The sequence below is a fragment of the Populus nigra genome, chromosome 6 (genome assembly GCF_951802175.1).
Source record: "Populus nigra chromosome 6, ddPopNigr1.1, whole genome shotgun sequence".
NCBI classification, from domain to species: Eukaryota; Viridiplantae; Streptophyta; class Magnoliopsida; order Malpighiales; family Salicaceae; genus Populus; species Populus nigra.
Window position 1 is genome coordinate 4109219 of NC_084857.1, and position 27541 is coordinate 4136759.

The 27541-nt window shown below is 35.6% G+C and overlaps 4 protein-coding genes across 6 annotated transcripts; 3 read left to right on the forward strand and 1 right to left on the reverse strand.

The window, feature by feature from the left end:
• The first annotated feature begins 260 nt into the window (after positions 1 to 260).
• Positions 261 to 5065, forward strand: LOC133695675 (auxin transporter-like protein 2). 2 transcript variants are annotated; one of them, XM_062117599.1, is made up of 9 exons: positions 261 to 942; positions 1027 to 1219; positions 1323 to 1508; positions 1637 to 1749; positions 1860 to 2043; positions 2162 to 2259; positions 2903 to 3110; positions 3486 to 3743; positions 3876 to 4644. In XM_062117599.1, the coding sequence occupies exons 2-9, from the start codon at positions 1052 to 1054 to the stop codon at positions 3882 to 3884; spliced, it is 1224 nt and encodes a 407-aa protein (XP_061973583.1). In that variant the 5' UTR covers positions 261 to 942; positions 1027 to 1051; the 3' UTR covers positions 3885 to 4644. The 2 variants fall into 2 exon arrangements, with proteins under 2 accessions (XP_061973583.1, XP_061973582.1); XM_062117598.1 differs by lacking the exon at positions 3876 to 4644 and adding an exon at positions 4651 to 5065 and having other exon boundaries at positions 267 to 942.
• A 2129-nt stretch (positions 5066 to 7194) lies between these two features.
• LOC133695676 (uncharacterized) lies at positions 7195 to 9062 on the reverse strand. The gene is made up of 3 exons (XM_062117600.1): positions 8805 to 9062; positions 8226 to 8474; positions 7195 to 8104 (listed from the first exon to the last, which is right to left on the reverse strand). Exons 1-3 carry the CDS (start codon positions 8842 to 8844, stop codon positions 7431 to 7433), a joined length of 963 nt encoding a protein of 320 aa, XP_061973584.1. The 5' UTR covers positions 8845 to 9062; the 3' UTR covers positions 7195 to 7430.
• A 1677-nt stretch (positions 9063 to 10739) lies between these two features.
• Positions 10740 to 16079, forward strand: LOC133696377 (uncharacterized). 2 transcript variants are annotated; one of them, XM_062118554.1, is made up of 7 exons: positions 10740 to 10892; positions 10990 to 11085; positions 11326 to 11376; positions 11467 to 11634; positions 12976 to 14217; positions 15185 to 15391; positions 15667 to 16079. In XM_062118554.1, exons 1-5 carry the CDS (start codon positions 10842 to 10844, stop codon positions 13417 to 13419), a joined length of 810 nt encoding a protein of 269 aa, XP_061974538.1. In that variant the 5' UTR covers positions 10740 to 10841; the 3' UTR covers positions 13420 to 14217; positions 15185 to 15391; positions 15667 to 16079. The 2 variants fall into 2 exon arrangements, with proteins under 2 accessions (XP_061974538.1, XP_061974539.1); XM_062118555.1 differs by lacking the exon at positions 11326 to 11376.
• Positions 16080 to 21103: 5024 nt separating this feature from the next.
• Positions 21104 to 27157, forward strand: LOC133695722 (anthranilate synthase alpha subunit 1, chloroplastic). Its single transcript, XM_062117654.1, has 11 exons — positions 21104 to 21396; positions 21930 to 22114; positions 22210 to 22399; positions 23292 to 23443; positions 23888 to 24003; positions 24096 to 24342; positions 24451 to 24507; positions 24717 to 24869; positions 25641 to 25721; positions 26209 to 26295; positions 26641 to 27157. Exons 1-11 carry the CDS (start codon positions 21249 to 21251, stop codon positions 26965 to 26967), a joined length of 1743 nt encoding a protein of 580 aa, XP_061973638.1. The 5' UTR covers positions 21104 to 21248; the 3' UTR covers positions 26968 to 27157.
• The last annotated feature ends 384 nt before the right edge of the window (positions 27158 to 27541 follow it).

Consider the following 27541-nt stretch of genomic DNA (forward strand, 5'->3'; position numbering starts at 1 on the left):
GCTTCATGGAGAATTAAACAATTGGCACAAAAGAATATCAATCCACGGCAGCTTGATAAATTTAACAAATATATATTTATTTATTTTTATCTGAATCCACAGCATGATACATTGTAGCCTATTTTACGAAGCTTTTCGATCTTTATCAGAGAAAAGGTGTCGTTTTACTGCAAATTTAGTCTCACTTTTTGTAAGTGCTCACCCAAAAAAAAAAAAAAAACAAAGAAAATGTGCCCAACTCATTTAAAAAGGGGAGGGTATCATAGTAACCATTGAGACCAGCACACGACATTAAACAAGACTTGTAAACCAAAAACACAGAGAGGCAGAGGCAGAGGCAAAATATTTGTTTTGCTCTGTTTCTTAGAACACTACAGGGCAGGGCAGGGGTAGTTTCTCAGCAAAAAGCAACTACTGTTAGGCGTTTCTTTTTGTCAGATCTCTTACAACTGCAGCGTACAAAGTTTCCTTTTAGAGATAAGAGTGATAGATTGATAGAGATACATTCTTTTGCATGCTGGGTTATCATTTGTGTCATCGGATTTTGATGCAGTGCACAGCCAATTCTTTAGAAAAACCAGCTTTTTAGAGAAGGATATCGCATATTTAGTTCGTACAGGAGGGCAATTAATGTGTTGCCAAATTTCCATCGTTGTTTCTATAAGAATCTGCAATGTATAGTAGAATAGTAACCACTCTCAAGGGAAAGCTGTGACAGCCGTTTTTAGATTACAGTACTCTACTCGGTGTTTTCTCACTCTTAAAGGCGTAAAACAAGAGAAGCACCTGTGTCTTTGGCAAAAGGAGTTAAAGAAGTGCCAGCTTTGCAGAACTGTCGCACATTTGTCCGTAAGAGGCCCCTTAATTTCTCTGTCTCCAAATTATAAATCCGAGAGACATCTCCGAGGACTTCAAAACCAACTACTATCACCACTCTTTAAGGTTATTGGTTTGTTCTCAGTGTGCTTTTGGTTTCTTGGTTTGGCTTGGACTTTGTCTTAATTATGGCTTTACTATTTGTTTCAGATCTGTAGAGGAGCATTGAAGGAAAATGTCCAATCAGAAACAAGGAGAGGAAGCTATGGTCTCTAGCTTCAATGACACTGTGCATGAAGAGAAAGAGGAAGTAAGCAAGGATGAATCCGGTTTTAGGCTTAAAAGCATTCTTTGGCATGGAGGGTCAGTGTATGATGCCTGGTTTAGCTGTGCTTCAAATCAGGTACAATTACAAAATCAGCTCAAAAGCCAGTTCATAATTTGACCAAAAAAAAGTTAATCTTTTCGTTAGTTTTGACCAAGAGAAATGGATTTTTCTTTTGCAGGTTGCTCAGGTTCTGTTAACACTGCCATACTCTTTCTCTCAAATGGGGATGCTTTCAGGCATAATTTTGCAGATATTTTATGGTTTTCTTGGAAGTTGGACTGCTTACCTTATCAGTGTTCTCTATGTTGAGTACCGAAGCAGAAAGGAGAAAGAGAATGTCAACTTCAAGAACCATGTTATACAGGTTAGCCTTCCAAAAACCCACAATATAAGAACAAAAAGAAGGAAATAAAATCCGAGTTTTATTTTATGTCTTCCGAAATTATTTTTTTAAAATATCAGTTCTGTTTTGTCTAAATTTTGAGTCTGCAGTGGTTTGAAGTGCTAGATGGATTACTGGGTCCAACTTGGAAAGCTGTTGGGTTGGCCTTTAACTGCACTTTTCTCCTGTTTGGTTCTGTCATACAGCTTATAGCCTGTGCAAGGTTAGTTCTCGTTTCTTTCCTGTTCTTGTATTTCCCCCTACTTTCCCAGAGTTACTGAATATGGGTTTTGTTAATGCACTGATTTGAGTGGATTATTTGGGTAATCACAGCAATATCTACTACATAGATGACAAATTTGACAAGCGGACATGGACTTATATTTTTGGAGCTTGCTGTGCCACCACAGTGTTCATTCCTTCGTTTCACAACTACAGAATTTGGTCATTTCTTGGGCTTGGAATGACTACCTACACAGCTTGGTATATGACTATTGCATCTCTTGTTCACGGCCAGGTAATTAAAATTTAGATCAACATCCAGATATTTCATAGGCATCTACTTTATTCACATTCCACACCAGCAGGATTTGATTTTTGCTTTTCCTTAAAATATTATTACCATTATTTTACAGGTTGATGGGGTAACTCACTCGGGCCCAGCAAAGGCTGTTCTATATTTTACAGGAGCCACCAATATCCTCTACACTTTTGGTGGGCATGCTGTCACTGTGTAAGAAGTCTTTCTTATTTTTAATTGCTATCACCCTCTAAGAAACCAATAAAGGTTTTTAGTTTATTTCTCATGGAAATTATGGGTTTAACAACGAGGACAATTTTTGCAGCAAATAACTTAATAACAATACCTTAAATGATATAGTCCATGAAAGCTGAGAGTTTATGAGATTCCATCTATAAAACGCCAAAAGAACAAAATTCTTCTGGTAAAAGATGCCGTGATTGACAGCCATTTGATTGGTAAAATGTAACTAACAGATGTTAGGTTCGTCATACCAGGAAAGTTGTTGTTAAGCTCTCCATAATCTATTGCCGTGTCATCAAATTAACTATAGGAACCTTGACAAGCATGTTAGTTAATCATTTGGATTCAAATTCCAGTGACGCCCGAGATGGAGGGATTTAGGGCAAAGTCCTACCTTTATGAAGTCCTGGACATGTTAGGCCTCTTCTCTTTATCGTATTGAAATTAATTTACACCCTAGTTCCTATGAAACAATACTTTACCGACTCATCTTAGCAAGAGATGAAAAGGGGGGAATTTATGGATTTATCATAACAAATCAATCCTTCACTCTTGGTTGTAACTATCCATTTTCAAGTGGATCATTCTAATGGCCATGGCTTCTTGGTTATAGGGAAATTATGCACGCCATGTGGAAGCCTCAAAGGTTCAAGTACATTTATCTACTCGCTACCCTTTATGTGTTCACTTTAACACTTCCATCTGCTGCTGCGACCTACTGGGCCTTTGGAGATCAACTCCTCACTCATTCAAATGCTTTCTCCCTGCTACCCCGCACCGGATGGCGTGATGCTGCTGTTATCCTCATGCTTATCCATCAGGTTCTTGCACCCTTTTTTTTTTATCATCATCAATATAGCCTTGCGATCTATAATCAGTGATTAGGCAATCAAGAGATTAGCATTAATGATTAGTAGTTAGCGGGATAAAAAAATCTTGTTACTCCAGCCTCTTATTGCAAAGAGACATTTTTTGAATTCAAATACTTCAGAGAGAGGATTTCAACTCGTGATCTCTTACAAATCCAATGAGCTCACCATCTCTAGCCTACTTGTAACAATCATGATTTATGAACTGTTAAATTGACTTGTACAACGGTGCTAATTAGGCAAAGATAATTAATATTGGTTGACAAATATGTTGAGAAGTTTTAATTGATATGATTGATTAATTTGGGGTGTGTGTATGAATTGCAGTTTATAACATTCGGATTCGCTTGTACACCGTTGTATTTTGTGTGGGAGAAAGTGATCGGTATGCATGATACAAAGAGCATATTGTTGAGGGCATTATGCCGGTTACCTGTGGTCATACCTATATGGTTCTTCGCAATTATATTTCCTTTCTTCGGACCAATTAACTCAGCTGTGGGGGCTCTTTTGGTCACCTTCACCGTCTACATCATCCCTGCTTTAGCTCATATGCTCACTTACCGATCTGCCTCCGCTCGACAGGTACATGGTCCATTGTCTCTACCTCTTATCTTCATCTCTACCGAATGCTTGTACTATATATCTGGCTGGCATTGTCTAGTGCTTCCATGGAATTGCTAGTCCGTTACTATATTGATCTCACTTTCTTATTAGCTACAATAATTTCCAACACAAAGGAATAGGTGGACGTACACTTACCCTGAAAGTTACAGCTGCTGGGATTGCAGCCATATGATTAGTCACCAGGGAAGTCTATTTTGGTCCTAATTTCATGCTAGCTTACATAATTTGGTTGTATTTTCCAGTTAATTAGTAGACCAATCCTAATTTTGACATCATAGAGATCAGAGAGGCAAAGTTGTCGATAGGGTACTATCCTCATTACAGAAATTAAAGCACACCAAAAGCATTAAAAGATGTTGTCGAAAGGGTACGATACCCTGTTGTCTTGTATAAATTAATTAAAAGGCAACCTTACTGATTGTAGAAAGTGCAATAATTTCATGGATAGTTCCAGCTTGATAGCTTAGCTTGGACTGTGGAATTGACCTCGTTATTCTAGCCCCACTAATTGGTTCAACGGCTGAAATTTGAAAATTTATTGCAATGATGAGGTTGGTCGCATCTCCTTGTCTTTCAGTTATTTGCCACATATACACTTATTCCCTTTTGTATTCTTGGCGATAGCTGGCTATCTCTCTGAACGTGCTTCCTGGGGTCACTGGTCTTATTCCTAGTGACGCAGTAGAAAGTTAAGAATGGACTGTGCCCTCAAAACTTGAACTCAAAATTAGATTCTGCCGACAAATTTGAACCAGGACAAAAGAATTTAAGCAGTGCTCGTTAATCTGTACATGTGCTCATCTTTTAAGCTGTAGCATCCTTAACAAGTCTCGTAAAACTGTTTGTTTCGTTGTTGCAAATGCAGAATGCAGTTGAGAAACCTCCTGTCTTCCTCCCAAGCTGGACAGCCATGTACGTGTTGAATGCATTTATAGTGGTATGGGTACTTGTGGTTGGCTTTGGATTGGGAGGGTGGGCTAGTATGTCCAATTTCATCAAGCAAGTTGACACATTTGGTCTTTTCGCCAAGTGCTACCAGTGTCCACCCTCGGCTGCTGCAAAACATCATTAAGTTTGGGATTCCCCGAGTTAAACTATAAACCTTCTTATAGCATTTTAAATTGTCTCTCTCATGTATTATACACACTACACGGGGCTGGCAGTAGCATCTCCCCTGCATTGTGTTTTGCATAAGCCCTTCTATAAATAGTAGCCTATTTGCGAATAGTGATGTTTGCTTGCTATAGTATATGATCATATATCAATGCTGTTATTCTCTATTCACAAGAGCACATCTCAGAGTTAGCAAATGTAGTTATTGGGGGCATCTTTTAGTTGTCTCTTGAATAATCTGCAGTACTGGCAATAGTGGAGTGTGCCTCTGGTGATGTTTGATAAACCATCTTTGCTCGAGAAGATTTAGGGGGGGATTTGTGAGTGCTAGTGTTCACTGGCTTGCACATCACCTAAAACCCTTGTGCATGTGAACCCACATGAATCCAAAACAAATCATTCGAATTTATAGCCTGCCTTAGATCTCCTTTGACTGCCACTTTTGGTTCTCTTCACTATTATATTTATTAATCCACATGGATTTGTTACTTTGTGTCCTCTTGCTTCTCAATTGAAACCTGATATGGGAGTTTACTAGTCAAATGGATAGAATGAGTTGGGAGCTTTCTCCAATATTGATTTTTAATTAAAAAAATGTTCGAGTGTAGCTTTCATCTTTGTTTCTATTCTTTGAATTTAGCCACTTGTCAAAGTTCTTGTCTGATCTTTTTTCATTTGTCTTAAGTTCATGTCTGCGTTATCCATTGAAATGATCGATCAAGTGGGGACCCTATAGCTATATCTTAAAGAAACAACAGCAAGGATAGTTGCTTCAAGCTGGGAAGGAGAAATTGAGTACAATGGACCTATCGCAATTTACTGCTGCCATCAAAACCATGAGAATCCAAGTCTAGTTAGGAACAGAACCTAGAAGGAAAACAAAAGATATAAAGAACGACCACTTCTGTCTAAATTGGGGGTGGTTCCCAAGATATAAGCGGCCTTGGTCATAAAATGGTTGGGTCAACCCATGGATCGATGGGTCCACTCGGGTCTATCTAAAAAAGGCGTTGTTTTGGATTTTTAAGCTCAATTTGAGATGCTATGTTTGAGGTGAGGAGCTTGTCTTGTATGTTAAGTTTTGAGATTAGATTTGAGGGATGAAGCGAGATAGATTGATTTTTTTAATTGCCAATAGCCATGTAATGAAGAGGTAGAAACTGGAATGGTACATGAATTTCAGGCTTGCAGCATGCAGCATGCAGCACACGGCTTGAAGTCGCTAGTTTTTTTTTTTTTTACCTGGTTCGAAAGTAAACTCAAGTCAAATCAGGTTCTAATTCTGCAGATCATAGGGTGGACATATTTTATAACTATGCTTATAATGGCTGTACAGCTCTACCACATTTGTCTTCCAATAATGGGGCTAAAATCTACTGTGTATTGGTCCATGAGATGACCATAGACTAACTTAAAGTCGGTCTTCAATGCGTGCACACACATACACCAAGATTTTGCTCTTTTTGAAAAGAGAGGAAATTGGCTTCTTTTATTATGTGACAACGACGGATCAAATGGTTTGTTTGCTCTTAGGGTTAGCTGCCAGTATTTTTGTCTCCAAAGAGAGGATATGATGTGGATCTTCGTCACTTTTTATTTCTCCTGCTTGCACGATCAAGATGGCGGGAATCAACGACTTTATCAAAGGTGTCTCAAGGAAACGTGCTTGAAGAAGAAAGAGCCATTTCACTCTCGGGTTTTCTTCTTGCTGGCAAAAGTAAGTCCTTTTTCCCCGCATGTTTGAGTGTGGATTGAAAGTGAGCTCGGTTTACTTTGGGTGATAAAGTTCTGTCTCATGTTAGTGCTATTATTTTCACTTTATTTATAATGGTCTCTGTACTGGCTTTGGTAATCTTGACTTCAGTATGGCTCTCTATTTACATTTAATTTTATTTATTTATTTTTACAAAGGGGAGGACCGAGGACCTGATTTTCCAGCATGAAGAGTTCTACTTAGTGGGCTATGACTGTGCATCAAGAGCTCTGCAGTCATCTGGGCTTACGAGGTCTCGCCCATACGCTTCGATTTTGCTGTCATCCATAATGGTTTTGGCATGAGATGGAGGGTCAAGTAATTGGGGGTTTGTCACAGAAGTCACATTCATGAGGCTATTCGGCGATGGAATGTGTTGAATACCATGCTGTACCAATACTATAGGAGTATGAGCCCAAAAGGCCAACATCAATGTTCCTGGAATCATGGATGCTGCCGTTCCACATTCAGGTGGAAACCCATAGTGTTCGGTAGGTAGCCCAAAGTTCCCAATTGTTTGGGCATTGTTAGTAGCAGAAACAGTTATTGTTACCACAAGGAAGGAAGAATTTTAAGCAGCAAGCCAGAAATACATGTTTTAAATTGAAGGTCATTTTGAATACAAAATACTAACTAGCTTGATATGTTTTCAAGTTTCTAGAGATAAAAAAAAAGATCCTGGAGATGAGCATGCATTGAAGCTCTCAAGTCAGTGACTAGCATTCAATCTAGACAAGTACAAAGATCTATGAGTTGCAGCACCAATCCAAAATGTCAAACTAGAGAGGCTCCATTGCCAATTTAGCAAAGACACCGTCAAATTTGGGTACCTCTTTCTCCATTTCAACCATCTGAGCTAGTGCTCCAAGCATACCATAATGCTCTTGCATGATCATTTCTTGCAAACGCAAAATCACAAACTCAAGCCTACTTTTCTCCATTCTATGGTTCTCAGCTTTAATCATTAACCCTTTCATTCCCACCTTAGTCAGCTTCAGCTCTATCATTACATCAGTTAACTCCACTAATCTTCTCCTCAGAGGAATCACGTTATACCCCATGCTTTGCAACTCCCCCATGGTTTTCCACAATTCTCTAGCCCTAACCCAGAAATCATTTACCTGTAGAGAGTGCATTTGCTCCACAGTTTCTTCGAAAATCCGATCCCATGAAGATATCAAAACCTTTCTAGGATGTCCAGAGAGATTTATGAGCTGATAAAAGTGAGGGCTTTGAGGTATACCTTTCAAAATCCTTGAAATCACCACCAATGCAGTATTTGTCCTATTGGGCATTGAATCTTGGTTTGCTTGTCTTGCTACCTTGTCCTGTTTGATATCGGATGGAGCAAAAACACCCATTTCTTTGGTACTATTGTTTTCTTTCTCTCCAATCCCTGGTTCAGTTTTTTCATGCTGCAGCTTACTTGCAGCTTCAATCGGTTTTTCTGCATCTTCACATCACACAAAGACATAAATCAAATAATTAGTCACTGAAAGTAAACCATATTTTTATGTTGTAAAGAACAATTCTTTCTGTGGATAGGGAGATTACAAGCCAGAAAATAACCTCACCATGGTCGGATACTTTGTCAACCTCATGTCTAATGAACGTAAATGGATTAGCTGCTGAAAAGCTTGAAACTTGACCGAATGCAAAGGGACTTTCACTGGTGCTTTTAAAGGTAATGGGGTCGACTGAATTCAAAGCAGAGGAAGAGGGACGTGCAGCTTTTCTTGCCTTGGCGAGACGTGCCATAGTGTTGCCATTATTAATCGATGAGAATGTGAATGACAATGGCTGCACTGAATTGAACTGGGTTTCTGTCACCATGGAGGATTTGCAAAGAAACTAATCAGTCACTAGAGAAAATATCAAATTCAATCACAAAGCAATACTAAATTAGCTAATAAATTAGTTATTTTAATCACTGTCAAGAGGAGAAACCCTGGAGAACTAACACTGTGTGTGAGTATAGAGATTAGAAATGTGTAGTAGATGAAAATGACAATTAAAGAAAGTTGCTTTTTGAACCATCTTATCTTGCAACCATACCCAGCTGGGAGACCAGGCAATACGTTACTAAACTTATGAGTATCTAAGATGTACATAAATCACATGACTGTGAGAAAGAAAACCCTATCAGCACTTACCGGATTCTGATACATGACCAAACTGGAAGGAGGAAGCCATATTTAGCTGCTAATAGCCAAGGCATGTCCGAGTATTTGTATTTGTGACTCCAATTTGAAGGCAAGTGTAAATTTATAACGTGGCAGAGCCTCGGGTGAATCCACAAAGGATGGTGAGGTTGAAGAGGGTAAATGGGCCTCCGAAGTGAGGTGTAAAGGGAGGAGTGCAAAGGTTGTGGATTTGAATTGGACATCAGAAAAGCAGGCAGATTCTTTTTCCAAGCTTTGCTTGCTCGCCAAGGAATAAATAGAAACTCCGGCATTATTGTCTGACAACAATCCTTTTGGGATACTAGTGGTCTTGGTTTAAATTCAACCACTGTAATGCCATGGAGTAGTAAAATAACTCCTGCTAAATGAGATTCAACTAATTACTCTTCCATTTGCATCCTGACCGGCCACTGTTTTGTGGCCTTTGAGATTTCAAGATCTTGGTAGCCATAGAATTAGCACACTCTCGCGGAAAATGGAAAAATTTTACTTATTGGAAATATCTCATAGATTTAATCACCCGTTATAGTTATAGAAAACGCTATCTCGCGTGGGTTATTCATTGTACACGCGTTTATTGTTCATTGTGTTCAAGATTCTCTTTTCATTTTATTTTAGTTCTTAAACTTTATTTTTATGCGGTTGCATTTTTTTTAAGCCAAAATAAATAACACATGAATCAATATTTGTTGACTATGAATATAATTTAAAGATGGAGGATAAAAAAAAACACAATAAATAGGTGATAGTTTCACAATTCTCATAAAAAGTTCACTCTAGCCCTCCAAACTTTATATATTATACTTGTCCGGTCCATCAAAAATTTTGCAATTTCATTTCAGAATAGCAGCTTATTTTTCAGTTTTTGGATTGAGAAATGATAAAGAGAGATTGTTGTATTCCGATAATAGAAATAGAAAATTATTATTTACATCAATTCCAACCATGAAAAAATAATGATTTGGGTGTGAATGAGATTCTTTTGATTGGTAGAGTTTATACTAGGTGTTGTTTTCCCTTGAACTTATATTGTATGGTAGATTTGAGCCCAAAAATAAATTTGATTTTGGGTTGATTATGGGTTTTTAGGGTAATTTTTTTAGTGTTTTGAAATTATTGATATATTTTACAAGATGTTTAAGGTATTTTCTTATGATGAAAAATAAGTTTTTTTTTTTGTGCGAAACATCATAACCCAACTTTTCAATAATTAGAAGTCTTTGTAATCTGGGCAATTCATGATTAAGGAACTAATGATAGATCATCTGTCTCGTATAATATATTTTTTAAAGAAATAAGGTTCAGTTGAATTCATATACTGAGTCATAAGTTTGACTGATCAATTTTATTTATTTAAAAATTAAGGGTTGTATTTTTTTATTACATGAATAATTCTCAATTTATTTAATTAAATACATATATAAAATTCTAAATTTACAATTGAGATTTTTCATGGAAAATGTTATCCTCGTGAAAGAAAGCTAAAAAGAAAAACAGGAAACAACACTTCCCATTAAAAATTTAAAATAGGGAATCTGATAAATCGAAAGGTTACAGTCACCGTAGACGCAGCAGCAGTAATTGAAAGAAGGTGTTTCGTGTAAAAGTAACGAGGACACCACAAAAAAAGGAACACCCATGATACCACCAAGAGGCAAGAAGAACAAATCTAGGGCATTAAATTCGTTTCCCTCCATATATAAAGAAAACAGCTTGTGTGGTGTTATGGTTAACTTGTTTTTTTTTAGTTTTTTATTTTTATTTTTAAATAGTTTTAAGATGTTTATATAAAATAAAATTTAAAAAATATGAAAATATTATTTTTAATATATCTCTAAAAAACATATTTATAAAAAATAAAAACGATATTATTTTAATATATTTATATATATAAAAAAACTTTAAAACATTACCTGCAGTACAATAATATTGCACTCTATTTCTGTTCTTTTCTTTTCTTTTCTTTGCTTTTAGTAAACGCAAGCTCGTGTGCTGCCAGTTCATCGCATGTGTAGTTGGAAAAAAAACACGATGCCTCCAGCAAGAAGAGATCGAAGGGTTTGTTATCTAGACCACCTCTCTCCCTGGGCTGCACCATTTTCTCTGTTTCCTCCTTTTTCTCTCACACGAGAAAACTCTCTACTACATTTTACAGGTGGGTCTGAAACGCATCGATGCTGCTCTTGACGCTGTACGTCCTATGGGATTCCCGGAACCCTTGGTTCGCAGAACTGTCAGAAATCTCCTAAAGGTGACACCTCGTACATGAATGGATGTGTTTATGCATGTTTCTATTATTAGTATTTTAAAGGGGTGTACTTTTTTGTTAAAGGAAGTTTCGTTTAAAGAAAGAAATCGAGCTTTGGATTTTCTGGGGTATCATGGAATGTGTTTGTGTCATGTGATCTCTAAATTCCTGTTTGATGGCTGAGAAAATGTGGGAATTCAAAATTTGGAAGTCTTACATTCTGGGATCCCTAAAATATTGTAGCTATGCGAGCGCGTTAAGTTCTTTACTTCTTTAGATGATTGCGGGCTTCAGGTATTGAAGGTTTGGTTATTTTTGAGCTTTTCTATGATCGAGCAGAAATAAAATGTGGGGATTTTTTAGGGTTTGTTATTTTTGTCTCAGGAATATGGCGGGGATGAAGGTTGGGCTTTCATTGAGGAGTGCTGCTATAAGCTTTTGATTGACACGCTTCTCGATGAGGTAGAGAAATCAGAGAGGGAAAACTGCGAACCAGGATTGTTGACAGGCAATGACAAGCTCAAGCATTTGATTGAGAATGGACCGGCAGAGGTAAATTCCCTTTTCTTCTCATTTTGTATCAATCCACCACTTACGTGCAGTTCAATTAAATGGAACTTTTATTATTGCTCCTTTGTGTTGGTTCCATATAAAGGCATGATGTAGCTGTCTTGATTTCAAACTAAACCTGTCTTTCTACAATTGAAGGTGGAACAATGCAATTGTCAGATTTTTCTTGAGATAAGTCTTGGAGCACAGGATTGAACCCATCATTATCTTCTTTCTGCCAAAATATAGAAGGAGAGAGTTTAAGATTTTGAGCCAAGCTAGCTAACTCTGTTCATGTGTCCTAGGTAATTGAAATTAAATATCACACATAGATAGTACTGCAAAAACGATGGAAATTTCCATCTTTGCTTGAATAAAGTACTTCTCATGAGGTGCTATATTTAATTTTAGCTGTCAGTTGTCAGCAATAGATTACTTTTTTTTCTTATATCAGATGCTTGTACCTGCTTCAAAATTTCCATGATCTCTCTCTGTTTAATTTTTTTTTATTAAAAAAACACAGCTTAAGTGTAAGAGTTCATTGTAGTTGATCAGATTATGGTGTTGCGTTAGTTCATATCATTGCGCTTTTGTTTGTCCATGTGAGGTTTGTGATCATTAATGTCACCTTTACTGAATTCTTTTGCTTTTTATCTTCTTTCTGCCTAGAGGATTTGCTGGACGTGTTTTTCTTCTTAATGCTTTTTCTGCCCTGTAAAATTGTTTCTCAAAACATACTTTAGATTAAATATTTATCAAGTGGTGGGTTGTTGTACATGGTTTAATTTAAAATCCTTGGAGCTTTCTTTTGAGCAATTGAATCGATCCCTTCTCCTAAAATCCCCTGCACCCTCATCCACTGGTTTACTATACAGCAACAAAAACCAAGCCTCGATCCCAAACTAGTTCTGGATCCTTTTGCACCATACTGCATGATCATATACCAAAATTTGAACTGAAGATTTTATTTGGCTTGTCAATTGTTAAACATTGATATGCTGATGATGTGTAGCAATACTCTACATCATATAACTTTACACCTGGGTGCTCTTGTTTTCTTCCCTTCTAAGAAGAGGAATCTTGTGTCTGATTGTCTAAGGCTCATGTGATCGCACAAATGCATACCCGTATATATTACTCTTTACAATTTTGTTTAGCATGCCATGTTTAGTAATACTACTTTCGTAGGATAAATTTATGCCTGAGTGGCCCTCTACTCCCTGTAATGTTGTTGGATGTTGATGTGCATGATTGTGCTTCTGCTGACTGGACATGATCTGCCATTGAAATTTGAACATATATTCTAATGCTACAGTTATTTCTTTCATTCCATGTTTCCTGAAGGATGACACTGTGAAAGATGAACCTAAAGTACAAGTTCACTCACCTAACGGTAATTCCAAGCAAGTTCATTCTCCAAACATTCACTCCCCGGCATCAATGGATATCATTCTATGTCCTTCAGTGAGTGATGCACCTGATGAGAAGCTTGGAGTGAAAGACTTTTCCCAACAAATTCACTCCGCACAGGCTTCCTCCTCACACTTCAACTCTTCACATATACCTGACATTGTTCCAAGCACTTTGAAGGATGTTTCATCTCTTGTCAAGCTTGAAATACAGTCCTGCTCTCCACAGATATCCTCCACGGGAGTCCAATCTCCACATCTGTTCTCCCCATCACCAGTGGATTCTCTCCCTCGTCAGAGGCGTAAACCTTGTTATGGATGGCTTAGCAGTGATGACGAGGATGAGCCAGATCTTTTACATCTAACACCTGCTACTTAATCCCTCTTCCCATCTTCTATTCCAATACTTGGCAGGAAAACTTCAGTATCATTTTCCATTGTAAATAAAGTTTTTGCAGCGCAGATTTTCTCTAGAATAGCCATGAAGATGAATGTCTTGGAATCACTTACTTGGCTGCCCGTTTTGACCTTTGATAATCGAACAAGTTAACAAGCCTTCCTGTTCTTAGCTTCCATTTGATTAAATATTTTACAGCAAATCCTCTAATTGTTTTATTTTCAGCATCGTGTGAGAACATTAGCAAAAAACATCCTTGGTGCACCGGAATGATTAGTTTTTTTAAATTCGTTTTTTTTTTCCTTATTCCATTACAAAAAAGAACTGCCTTTCTTCCTTTGAAAGTTTAGAAACTCTTTACAAGCTTAACTATGGAAGTTGAATATCCAATTAAGAATGGGGACAAGGAGTCTGTGAAATAGATACGTAAGAGGAGTTGCTGTTTCGTTTTACTCTTTCTAGTCAAGAGTAATTGTTTTTTGGCTTGCTAGATAATTTGTTGGGTTTTTTGTTTTCCTTTTGGTAGGGTGGAGTCTTGTTTAAAGGAAACCTGCGAGGTCAGGCAGCTAAAAGCTATGAAAAATTAACAAACAGGATGCATGTATATATTTGCTTTTCCTTTGTCCCATTTCTTGCAGTTTCTTCACTGATCCGTCATGCAATTCAATTAAACAGAATAAATTTAGGGATCAGTATAAGCTTTTCCTCCAAATTAATCCAGAGGATGATAAGCCAGTGGCAGTTGTGGTTCCTAGAAGACCTTGCAGCCAGAAAAAACAGGTAGTTTCATAGCTTAGTACAGTTTTTTCCCTGATCAGCGCCTTTTGCACAGTATAATACTTAAATTTTCATAGCAAGAATGAAGGCACTAATCAATGCCATTTTAACTTCTAGTTTAAACTACAACGGATTTAGTTTTATTTCTGCAGCTGTCCCAGGGTGTTTTGCTTTTGCAGCTGGATCTTTTGGACTGGTTACAGTCTTCTCATTACTTCTCCACAATGTGCCTGCATTACAGGCATACCTATTGCATGTGATTTATTTATCTATTCTTATGAATCATATTTAGATTTATACAAGTTATGTTTTACTGAAGCTAAGAGTGATAGAATAACAATTTGTTCCTTTTCATTTAATCTGTTAGGATGATAAAGTTAATTTTAATTGCAGTCATGAATTTTTAATCCATTTTATGTTATTATTCAGGCAAGTATCTGAAAAGGTGATATCCATGGTTTTCCTTTTGTGGTTCCTTGTACCCTCTTTTTGTCATGCTTTTCTTGATTAAGGGCAATAACCTAATCAAATTCTTTTTCTTCGCCTTCACCCATACACTTTCCAGGGAGGATAGTCCATTTTTGTTGCCCTTGCTCGTGTGGATAAATTTAGTTTGATGCTATAGTGTTTACAATGCCTTTTATGTCTATTCTTTTTTATTTTGGGTTGATTTTGGGTTGATTAAGGCATTATAAACATGCCCTTGCTCATGAATTGAGCCGCATACTGGTTGCAAAAAGCAACGATGTTAAGCTTGGGGTGCCATACTTTGTTCCAAGTTGGCAAGTGAAATACATGCATATATGGGTGTGTACATATACATATATGGTTGTCCTGTCTTAATCTTTACTTATGGAGCAGTTCCCTAGCCACGATTTCTTTTGGAAAGCTTGCAAGGAGACTTGTCTTTCAGAAGCAGTTTATTTTTATTGATATACATGATTACTGATCTATCCTGTATCGGCGGCAGATAGGCTCTTTTGGTGCTATCACGAGGATAACAAGTATCGTGCCCAAACGTGAAGTTCATCTGAAAGTTGCAGCAGCAGGACCTTTAGCTGGGTTTTCTTGGGTCTTGATCTTTTCCTTTTGGGCTTCATAATACCACCCAGCGATGGTCAATTTCTTGTTGTTGATGCTTCTGTTTTTCACAAATCATTTCTTGCTGGGGGAGTTGGTAAGTTCTTCATTCTGGAGGTTATTGCATACAGATTTGCTTGTGTATTCTGTTATAAGTGGCTTGTGATGCTTCAAAGATTGGTGCAGATTAAATTTATCGTATTATAGTTGACTACCTTGATCTTTATATTTCTTTCCCTAAAAACTTGTGCTTTTTTTTATTTTCTTTCAGTGATTAAGTGATTTACTTCACATATGATTTTTCTCAAGCAAGCTGGAGACTGATGTATTAACTTTGAGCTTTTCTTTCATCTTTGACGAAACTTCTTCTAGGTGATGTACTCAAGGAAGGCACTCCCATATCTGTTAATCCACTAGTGATATGGGCATGGGCGGGGCTTCTTATTAATGCCATCAACAGCATCCCGGCTGGAGAGCTTTTGTTATTTGGGGAAGAAAGGTGTACCATTTAAGTTGATATATACCCTTTCAAGTTGTAGACAGGATGTCATATCATTTCAGCTTGTAAAAAGCTGGGGAAACGTTTTACATGCTTGACATTGATGGTGGGGGGGTAGAGAAACTAGTTTCCATTTCAATTTGAGTCCGCTACCTTCCTTGCTGTTTGACTAGCTAGGTCCTTGTTGTCTAGAAAAGCTTAAGTACGTCGACGTCGATTACCATGTGGTCCTTGGATAAGGATATACTCAGTAAAGCAGGCATTAATCACGCACATGTTTGGTTCACACTGTTTTCACAAAACGAAAATGCCCCAAGTCGTGAAACACATACTATGGAACTAGATATCGCTTTTAAATGGGTTTCAGAAGCCGAATGTTACTGGAGTTCTGCAGCTTGGATCATCTGAAATCCCCCTGGCCTGAAGTTTGATGATCAGAGTGGTAAATATTATGGATTCAGAAACATGATTGAACTCACTGGAGAAGTGATGTCCTAATTCCACCTGAGAAAGGAATTGTGGAGATTTCGGATATATACAAGCACCTGGACTAAATAATAAGTGATCCCTCGGAGCTAAAGTTTTTAGTTTATGAGAGGACAATTTTTTTCACCATGTTAAGTAAAAGTTGGTGGCAACTTGAGGCATTACAAATGGTATAGGGGCGCTTAAACTTCATGGTGTCATGGGAGCAGGTGTGGTTCATATCTCAAAGGTGTTTTAGGGGTATTTGGAATGGTAGAAATAGTTGTTTTTTAAAATATTTTTTATTTAAAAATATATTAAAATAATATTTTTTTTATTTTTAAAAAATTATTTTAGATATCAGTATATTAAAATGATTTTAAATATTAAAAAAATATTAATTTAAAAAAATAAAAAATATATTTTTTAAAAAATATATTTTAAAATATAAAAACAAACTCGATTTTAAATTAGGACGTGTTTTGATTCAGTAATTGCTTTGCGGCCTTGCAGGGGAAAGACTGGGTATGGCTGTCGGTACGGGCAAGATTAGCATTGATAATATCACCAAGCCAGGAGTCATACTTACGACTTTGGCGCTCTAGCATTTATAAAATGTCGTGTCATTGATTAACCGTGGATGGAATCAAGTTCGTTAAAATCATGATTTTAACATGATATAGAAAATGCAGTACAAACTTTGACGGTAAAAATAAATTGTAAAATTATAAATTATAAGGAATTTTAAAATACATTAACAAAAAATTCATATTTTAAATAAAAATTCATACGTAATTCAAGCACCTGAAAAAATATATTTCAAATAAAAATTTATATATAGTTCGAGAATATTATCGAATAGAAAAATGTTTATTTAATTGTGTAAGTCAATGATTTATGTTGCTTGAGTATATTTTAGGAGCTGGGGTTATTATTTTTTAATTATTTGATTGAAACAATACAATTTTATTTTTAAAAAAAATTATTTGATTTAACTTAATTGAGTTTTGATCAAATTTGATCGGGTTAAATAAATGGTTAAAAATATAGTCGAAGTAATTAAATTTATTAAAATCAGTGTTTTTATTTGTATAAATTAAAATCTGACACAAGTTAAGTTTCTAATTATGAGTTTCGTGAATCAACCCATCATAATAAATATAATTTTTTAAATTATCCCGTTATTATTTTTATATCTAATTTATATTTATAAAATCTCTTCTACTTGCTATCATACCATTAAAAAACATAAAATAACATAACAAAGAAAAGTAAAAGATATGGGGGGGAAAAAATCTGAATTAAATTGGAATTTAATATTATTACCTTGACTTTAATCTTTGCACTTTGCAGCCCTCTTGATTTCTGACCTCCACTTCTTTATAGTATGCAGACAAAATCCACATGTTCTGCAGTGAGTGAAGACCGCTTGATTGTGCATTTGCACAGTCAATAGGCATCGGACACCTAGAGCATAGAGGGGACATTTTGTTTCAATACATGCGTTTTGTTAAAATCATGAAATTAGCTATGAAATCATGATTTTTTGTGATTTTAATCTGACTTCACTTATTTTTGATATTTTCAAACGATTCGTCACGTAAAGTATGTTTTGACAACCTTAAATGTTACGTATCTTTGGCAATGAACCCTCACGTACATAGCTGGAGCCTGGAACGTTTTTTAAATCCATAACACCGGATGGTCTTCCATCGCTTTCTCGGAGCTTTATGTGATTGGTTTCCTTCTTCGTCTTCTTTATTTTTCTTGACAAAGAAATTGCAAACGTCTTTTCTATTACTCTACTTCAAAAACGTGCCATGCATGATATTGAGCACGAGTAAAAATTGGATTAGTTTCGGCGGCGGCTCCTGTGAGAATCCAGCATTTTTCACAGTTGCTTAACGACACCTGGGTTGGATAGTTCTCTGCTTAGCAATTAATACCACAAAATTAAGTTTCGTGTCAACACGAACTTAATACTAGAAATTAAGAAATTGATTGATTGATTCCATGCTTTTCACGCATGAGTACGTGCTTTGCCAGAAATAGCTACCGGATTCGGAGTTTTCTTTCTTATACGCCAACAAGACTAAAGTTGAAGATTTCCGTCCAGTTCTTATTTGATTATAAGTTTTCTCACGAGAGTATCTTCACATGGAGTTCTCCACTCCACGTGACGAGCCTTTCTGGGAAAAAAGAAAAAAAAGAAGAAAAACTATTTTATGAAACCCTTTTTTAAAAAATTTAAAATTTTTTATTAAAATTTAAATTTTTTTTATGTTTTTATAGATATAACTCATATTAAGATCAGTAATAAAAAATAATATTTAAAAACCTATTATATTTCTCTCATATTAAATACGTATGTTAGAAGTGTTTTTCATTAATATTAATATACATGTCAGAGATATTTTTCTTGTATAACACTATCAAGATAACATTATAATTTAGTTTTTTTTTTGTAAAATGATTTATAAGGTATAAATAGATCATGAATTCTTCAACTTAAAAGATTTAAAATTTTCATTCTCCACTGTATATTTGTTTTTAGAATATATTTTTGTAATATTATTATATTTTTTATAAAAAAAATCATTAACTTAATCATTAAAGAATCTTAGAATTTATGAAATAAATTTTTTTATAGATATAACTCACCCGTCTCTAGCTACCTTGAAGAAAAAAACATATTATAAGAATTAATAAATTAATTAATTATCCAAAATATAACTTTATTCTCCAATTATTTGAATTTTCCAGAACACCATCAATTTAACCTCACCGTTACCCGAAAAATGATCTGCCCATATTAAAGTCGGAAAAGCTTACCACCTCCACGAACTCAGTTTACTCATCCCAGCAGCGATCGTATCATCGATGCTGCCATTCGATCGCATAATTTCAAAATAAAGTATGGATGAATATATTTATGACACGTACGACTTACGTTAAAACTTAAATCATTGTTGATGAATATTATGGTATAACTTTTTTATGTTCTTATAAAACTATTTGATATTTCATGAAAAATAATATTCTGAATAGCTAATTACTTATCTTTAATATGCCACGTCAGGACTTTCAGATCGGGAACAGTCAAACTTCAAAACATCTGTTTTCTAAATAAATTTGACTTTTTCTCTCGCATGTGATCCATTGTCGGAGGAAAACTCTATCTAATGCAGGAAGCTTCTATCCACCGACCTTGTTTTCCGTATTTATGGATGTGGTTGGAACCATGTGAAACCATATTTTTTAAATTTTAAATTTTTATAAATAATTATTTTTTATATTTTTAAATTGTTTTGATATGCTGATATCAAAAATAATTTTTTTAAAATAAAATAATTTATTTTAATATATTTTTAAATAAAAAACACTTTGAACCACCACCGCTACCACAATTCCAAATACACATCTATAAAATCTTGAAAGAGTTAATCTAATATGCAATAAAAGACTATACCCATCCATGAAAATACATTCTCCACTGGCTGAGCAAAGTCATGCATACCAAAAATAATTCATATAAATAGATTTGATAATTATTATATTCATGCTCAACCCACCGATCAACATTCCAAGGATCGTAATTCTTTATTGGTAAAAGTCAAGGAATGCTCTTAAGACACTCGTTCTAGATTGCATTTGTTGTTATTCATTTATTTTTAGAATTTAATAACATTTAATACTTGAATGAAAATAAATGATGTTGATTATAGATATGAAGTAAGTCTCGTTCCAAAATGTAATCTTCTTTAGTGTTATTTCTATATAATATATTTTAAAACTAAAAAAGAAAAGTAAAAAGTGATTTGAATTATTAAATGGTGGTAGCATTAGTTTGTACGAGACACATCATCTTTCCGTTTCTATCTTTTCAATAAAATAATAGATTCATTCGGTTATCAAAAATATATATTTTTTATTTCGGCAGGTCGTCTGTTTAATAGTTTTTTTATTTAAAAATATTTTTTTATTTTTAATATTAATATATTAAAATGATACAAAAATTAAAATCAAATTTAAAAAATTAATTTTTTTAAAAATACAGTTGTACTCCAGTAGCAAACACCCCGTACCAACACGAGAGAATCTATACATGGTTGATTGCCATTTAATGCAATAACGCAATTGAGATGTCTTCATAATTCAATTAAAAGAAAAGAGAAATCCAATTAATTAAAGTTGATTTGTGTCCAAACACGATACACAGAACCAATAATCAGAGACAATGTATCCACCTTCATCAAGTCTCAAACAAACAACGAGGTCTGAATCTAGCACATTCCGGCAGACATTTAATACTGCCAGCCTATAGAATGTAAATTCCCACCAAGAGACTCCTGAAAAAAATTCCTAAAATTTTAATCATTTCTTTGGTGATTTAGTGATCATTTATTAGGTGATGAGTAATAAAAGCTTGATATTAAAAAGCTTGTTTTTTTATAATTTTAAATTTAAACTCGGTAGTTATTAATATAATAATCGTTAAAAACTTACATGATTATTAATTTCAGAACTCATAAAATTAGTTAAGATACGTACAAATTAATACGAATATCAATGCTAATAAAAAAAATTTCAATCATCTAAGTGATAATCTAATGGTAAGAGTTTGAGATCAAGAGGTTTGTTCTCCTTATAGTTTCAGGTTCGAGCTCTATGGTTGCTCATATAATAACCACTAAAGATTTACATGGTCATTAACTTCAGGATCTGTAAAATTAATAAAGATATACGCAAACTGATTATCCTCATTCAAAAAAAATTCCTGAAATTTTAGACTCATTAAAAGGATTAAAAAATATTTCCATTTCAGCACACACGCGCCTTTCATAAGGTGTCGTTTTCAGACTCATTACGTTTCAAAGCTTGCCTTTCTGCCTCTCTTTCTCCGGTCATCTTCGCCTACAAATATAAGAAGAGACGAAACGGCAACTGTGTTATTACCAACAACACAGAGCCACTAGAGATTCTACTCAAAATGCAAACCCTAATCTTCTCTAACTGCTTTTCTCTGTCCAGTCACCGGCTCTGTCCAGTCCCGGTCACCGGCATTTCAACGAGGAGGTCCAGTTCAGTCTCGTGTGTCCGTCCACTCAAGTGCATTTCCCTTTCCAGTGATTCTCTAGGTTTGTTTTGATTGCGAAGTGTTTGGTTGCTGAGAGTATTGTGAGAAATGGGAAGAAAATCTTGAGCAGTAATTGTTTAGTGTGGCTTCTAAATGGAACATGAGATATATTGATTTATCAGTTAAGAGAAGCTTTTTATTGGGAAGAAGTCATATCTTTCTCTTCCTTTTGCATCCAATGCTTGATCGCTGCGAAAAAGAGGGGAAAGCAATTGAGATTTAAGTTCGCCTTTTTCTCTCTCTAAATATAGTGTGTGGATTTTTTTTTGGTTTTTGTTATATCTCTGGTAGTCAACTTCCTAAGCAACATTTGATTAAAGTGTCATTACGATTGGTAAATTATAATTAAAGAATTAAGATATGATTGTTTTTTTGTCATTTTAAATGCTCTCATTTAATCAACAACAAATTAACGTGTTTTAGGGAAATTAAAGAATTTAACTTTAAAATTTTATGTTAATTTTATTGAACAAATTCTATAGCAACTTTGTTTTCTAAGCTTCAGTTTTAATTTTGGTTTGGTGTTTCTTGTAGTAGTTGATGCCACCAAGTTCAAGGAAGCTGCTAAAAATGGAAATTTGGTACCTCTTCACACCTGTATATTCTCTGACCAGCTCACTCCAGTCACTGCTTATCGGTGTTTGGTGAAAGAAGATGATAGAGATGCTCCTAGCTTTCTATTTGAGTCAGTGGAGCCTGGTTCTCGGGTTTCAAGTGTGGTAAGAGCCCTCCAGTGCTTCCTTGTTTTGCACATAGGTGGTCGACCTTTTTTTATCACGAGTTGTTAATTTTAAGGTTGGATTGATGGCAATAGGGGCGTTACAGTGTGGTTGGAGCTCAACCAGCAATTGAGATTGTAGCAAAAGAAGATAAGGTTAGTCTGATGGACCATGAAGCAGGTACATTGATTGAGGAGATTGTCGAAGATGCGATGGTGGTTCCAAGAAGAATATCAGAGGCTTGGAAACCCCAACTCATTGATGGACTTCCAGACGCATTTTGTGGTAAGACAAGAAATCTCTGCAGACAATTTAAATGGCCCATATGAGATCCTCTTTAAGTATGATTCGGGCATAATTTCATTAATTATTAAAACATATGACCTAATCTAGTTGCTGTTCTAAATTCTATTTTAATGATTGGTTGCTTTGATTTGCCATGCTGAATGCGAAATGGGGAATACTCTGGGAGGTAATTGGCCTTTACTGATAAATTAACAACGCAGTATACAGCTTTGTTGTGATCTCCAAGGATTGGTGCTAGAATGTAAGGGATTAAATTGCTTAAATCATTTTCTTTTTAAACCTTGTAGACAGGCATGGTCTCTGTGTATCGGCCTTAATTTTCATGGCAAATTGAGAATTTGTAGTTATCTGGTGCCACCTGTAATATTGGATGTGGGATTATTCGGTGCCATTCATAATCAGAAATATTATTTTTCAAGGAATCAGAATTTACTGGTAACGGCAAGATTATGTAGTACTGAGTACCAACAAACCCCAAGAATACAACAACTGGAAATAACTTATATTTGACCATGATGTGAAATATTTGCCGGTTGTAGTAGAAACATCCATGGTAGTATGATTTACATACAGCATTTCCATGCACATGTCTTGTAGAAATGATGAATGTCGTGATGGGTGTTGCTTTGAATATTTGTATGCACCTTTGTTATTCAACCCGTGCCCTGCGCGTGGATTATGGATTTATTTCTAGAATTTTACAGCCAAATTGGAAAGTCAGATGCATCCTTTTTTTCTTTCTCTGTCATTATATAACTGTCTATCTATAGCATGGTCATGTCATAGTTGAATCCCTCCACAAAATCTTAATCAATGTGGTCTCCATGCAGTCTTTATGGCCATATCTAATGATAATCCTTGTCATGAGCAGGTGGCTGGGTTGGTTATTTCTCATATGACACTGTTCGATACACGGAGAAGAAAAAGCTGCCATTTTCAAGGGCACCTAAGGATGACAGGAATCTTCCAGACATACATCTGGGACTTTATGATGATGTGATCGTGTTTGATCATGTGGAAAAGGTACTGTTTTTTTATTGACAAAGTAAATTACTGGTGCAATTCCAGATTATAAGTAGTGACCTTCCATTTCTATCTATGTGTTATCTGTGCTTTTCATTTCTATGACATCATAGTCAATATGTTCCATTTCCTGCTTGAATGTTGAAACAAACACACTAGAATTTACAAAAAACAAAGTAAGGATTCATAGGTTTGTTTTAATGTGCATGCTTGATGTATATTCTTATTGTAGATAATAGAGCAAAATGAAATGCACACTTTATTGAGCAAGCTATGTGGCAAGTTCAACATGCTCTATTTTTGTTGCATTGTCACTGCTCATTATCCCTTTTTTAAGAATTTTATTATTTTCCCGAGCTTTCTTCTTATTGAAGATTAATGTAGATAACAGAATGTTTATATAGGCTTTTGTGGTTCTAAATTTATCCTTTTGTTTATTCTCAGAAAGCATACATAATTCATTGGGTGAAGATAGATAGATACTCTTCTATTGAGGATGCATACAGTGATGGAATGAAACGTTTGGAAAAATTGTTGTCCAGAGTACTGGATATTGATCCGTGAGTTAATTCTCTGTTCTTTTTAATTTTCTTCTAGTGTTTTTCTCTGGAGTTCATTTATATTTTCTTTTTAATATGATTGTCACTGCTAGGCCAAGGCTATCTCCAGGTTCTGTAAAATTACACACTCAGCATTTTGGTCCCATGTTGAAGAACTCGAACATGACCAGTGATGAATACAAGCAAGCAGTACTACGGGCAAAAGAACATATCCAGGCTGGGGATATTTTCCAGATAGTACTGAGTCAGCGCTTTGAACGCCGAACCTTTGCTGACCCATTTGAAATATATAGAGCATTGAGAGTCGTAAATCCCAGTCCTTACATGACTTACTTGCAAGTATGTGCTCTCTTCTAGTATAGTGTTTATTTGTCCAGGGCGTTGGTCAATGCACAACTTGCAATGCTTAACATTTCTTTCATACTACAAATCTATTGTCTCATGCAGGCTAGAGGGTGTATTCTTGTTGCTTCAAGTCCAGAAATTCTTACACGTGTTAAGAATGTAAGATGCTAAATTTATGATTTTCTATTACTATGGTATGATATTTCAAGCCAAATGACTCACTCCGCATCAACAGCGCCATATTTGGTTTTAAATTTTACTTGTAATAAAGCTGATTGCAGATCTCTATGAATTCTTATGCTCATTTGATTTACTGGCTAGTTTTGAGAATATTCACAAGATTTTTCGTTGTTACATTTCTTGAACAGAATAGGGTAGTCAATCGGCCACTGGCTGGGACTGTCAGAAGAGGTAAGACACCTGAAGAAGATGAAGTGTTGGAGGAACAATTACTAAAGGATCCAAAGCAGTGTGCAGAACATACCATGCTTGTCGATTTGGGAAGAAATGATGTTGGAAAGGTTTTACTACTGATTGTGAATGTTATCTTTGATTTCTTGAAGCTCATAGTCAATTGATATGGTATTCCTTGAATTTTAGCTAGAAAATTTATCACTCTGTTGAAAGTCTCTTTTACCAAACCATGCACATATGCTCTTTTAATTTTCAATTGTTTATTTCAAGGGTCAACTATGGAGAACTAAATTACTCTGTTAAAAGTCTCTTTTACCAAACCATGCACATATGCTCTTTTATTTGCAGTTGTTTATTTCAAGGGTCATCCTAAATATTTATGTCGGAAAGCGTTCACTTTTACAGTGATTAGTAACTGACTACAACAAATTAAACTACGGCTGTCATCACTTTTCAATTTCTAGCTTTCTTCTGCACAATGTTATTGGTTATAAGTCAGAACAATGTAATTTTGTCACTGTTATATAAATTGTTATCTGGATGATCAACATCTCAGCATCATTTTATATCCTGAAATTAAGATATATCTTCTTCCGCTTGACTATAAAAATAGGCCAAGTGGATGGAATTTCTTGTCTATCGGAAAAAGAACATGTATCTTCTTCTTTATCTGATTTGTTGTCAGCATAGTTTTTCTTCAACATGTGATGTTGTGTGCTGTTGCTTTGCTTAATTATTGTTGGTCTCATGCTTTTTTTATTAAAAGCTGTTTCACCAAGTTTGTTTTAGTATTCAATGGATAGATGTTCCTCCAAAAGAGTGAGCTATATTTCAATAGTAAAGTTGCTTGACTAGCCATTCTGGGTTGTTGATTGTAGGTTTCAAAACATGGTTCTGTGAAGGTGGAAAGGCTTATGAATGTTGAACGATATTCCCATGTTATGCACATAAGCTCCACGGTGAGACACTCTGCCTACAAAATCAAAATGTTGGTTGAGCTTTTATATAAAAACTATGTTCTGAATCCCCACGTGTTGTCATTTTGATTTTCAAACTATTGTATTCTTTGATTTGGGAATTGGACGCAGAGGAAAGTTAATTTCTATAAATGCCTTAAAAATTTACGATGCAAGTATGATATTTCGCATCTTTTGTCCATGGCAGTCACAGGTTTGCATTTCATTTTCTTGACAACATTGTAAGGGGATCATTTTGATAGTTATATGGGGATAATAATTTGCTATTTTCCTTATGATGTTATTGATGGTGATGCTGATAACTCTTCTTAAGCAATTAATTTGTGTGGACAATGGCATGGAAGTTGTCAATGCAGTATTTGGTTTCATGTGGATTTGAGATGTATAGATGAAGGACTCGTCCTCTTTTGGCTGGTTAGCTAAAACCAAACTTTTACTAATGAAAACCATGCTTTCCCCCAAAATGCAGGTCATGGGAGAGTTGCATGATCATCTCACTTGCTGGGATGCCCTGCGTGCTGCATTGCCTGTTGGAACCGTCAGTGGAGCACCAAAGGTTTGCTTTTCATCTTATTGTTTCCCATTCCTGCCCAACTCGATTCTCCTGTTCTAGTGATTTTTAAATCACTGATGAGATGCTCACAACTTGACTTGGTGTTTGGGATGAACTAAATTTGCGAACATTATTCTGTCACTATTTATGCTTTATCATGGCTTGTTTGGTATTAGGGCATCCTTGTGACCGCACCTGTATTGGCAAGGCTGTTTGTGGAAATCTGTAATGACTACGTTTAGACTTTACAGCCTAATTTTTTCCAAATTGCTTTCCCAAGCACTATCAAGATGCAATGTTCCTTTCCCTTTGCAAATTCCAGTGATCATCATTTGAATTGTGATCCAGGTGAAGGCAATGGAATTGATTGACCAAATGGAGGTGTCGAGGCGTGGCCCATACAGTGGAGGAATAGGTGGGGTTTCCTTCACTGGTGATATGGACATTGCACTGGCTCTTAGGACCATGGTATTCCCAACCGGAACTCAATACAACACAATGTACTCATACAAGGATGCCCACCTGCGCCGTGAATGGATTGCTTACCTTCAAGCTGGTGCTGGTATAGTTGCAGACAGTGTACCTGATGATGAGCATCGTGAATGCCAGAACAAAGCTGCTGGACTTGCTCGTGCCATCGACTTGGCAGAATCAACTTTTGTTAACAACCCATGAGTTTTAGCAACAGATGCAAATATAGATTTCAATACCAGCCGAAGTTTTGTAGGTAGCAACCTGCTTTGGAAGCAAGCTAGAGTTGCCTTTGAGAGGCAGAGTAAGAAAAGAATGTTAACCAGTTGTATGTCAAACTTCTGCTTGTTTTAGAGAACACAATAAATAGAGCAAAGTCAGTTTTTCATGGAAATAGTGTTCCTTTTCTCATTACTTGCCGTCGAGGATCTAAAGATTCTAAGTAGGAATACCAATTAATAGGAACTGAAAAGAGGAAAACTATTAGCTTTAATGATGATTTTTTTAGTAAACTGATCCAATATCTATTCAGATAACTTTCCTCAACGGATCCAGAGTATACTGCGGTCTAACTTTTATGCGGAACGAGGCTCCATTTACTTGTGTTGAATTTAGAGCATAAACAAAATCCAAGCACTGGGACAAGCAGAGCAGGAATTAAAACCAAGGCAGGTGGGATTTAAGTTACGTTTTCCCAATGAACTTGGTATTGAGTATTGATTACTTTATTTATGTGCTTGAATGCAGGAATGAAATTCATAAAATGATACCTTAATGT

Coding starts and splice junctions, on each gene's coding strand:
- LOC133695675 (XM_062117598.1), top strand. CDS start 1,052: ATGTCCAATCAGAAACAAGGAGAGGAAGCTATGGTCTCTAGCTTCAAT. Junction 1,750..1,859: donor CAGCTTATAGCCTGTGCAAG/GTTAGTTCTCGT, acceptor GGGTAATCACAG/CAATATCTACTACATAGATG. Junction 3,744..4,650: donor GATCTGCCTCCGCTCGACAG/GTACATGGTCCA, acceptor TTGCAAATGCAG/AATGCAGTTGAGAAACCTCC.
- LOC133695676 (XM_062117600.1), bottom strand. CDS start 8,844: ATGGCTTCCTCCTTCCAGTTTGGTCATGTATCAGAATCCG. Junction 8,475..8,804: donor TGGTCATGTATCAGAATCCG/GTAAGTGCTGAT, acceptor CCATGGTGACAG/AAACCCAGTTCAATTCAGTG. Junction 8,105..8,225: donor TGACAAAGTATCCGACCATG/GTGAGGTTATTT, acceptor TGTGATGTGAAG/ATGCAGAAAAACCGATTGAA.
- LOC133696377 (XM_062118554.1), top strand. CDS start 10,842: ATGTGTAGTTGGAAAAAAAACACGATGCCTCCAGCAAGAAGAGATCGA. Junction 10,893..10,989: donor CAGCAAGAAGAGATCGAAGG/GTTTGTTATCTA, acceptor TACATTTTACAG/GTGGGTCTGAAACGCATCGA. Junction 11,635..12,975: donor TTGAGAATGGACCGGCAGAG/GTAAATTCCCTT, acceptor TGTTTCCTGAAG/GATGACACTGTGAAAGATGA.
- LOC133695722 (XM_062117654.1), top strand. CDS start 21,249: ATGCAAACCCTAATCTTCTCTAACTGCTTTTCTCTGTCCAGTCACCGG. Junction 23,444..23,887: donor TGTTTGATCATGTGGAAAAG/GTACTGTTTTTT, acceptor GTTTATTCTCAG/AAAGCATACATAATTCATTG. Junction 24,870..25,640: donor GAAGAAATGATGTTGGAAAG/GTTTTACTACTG, acceptor TGTTGATTGTAG/GTTTCAAAACATGGTTCTGT.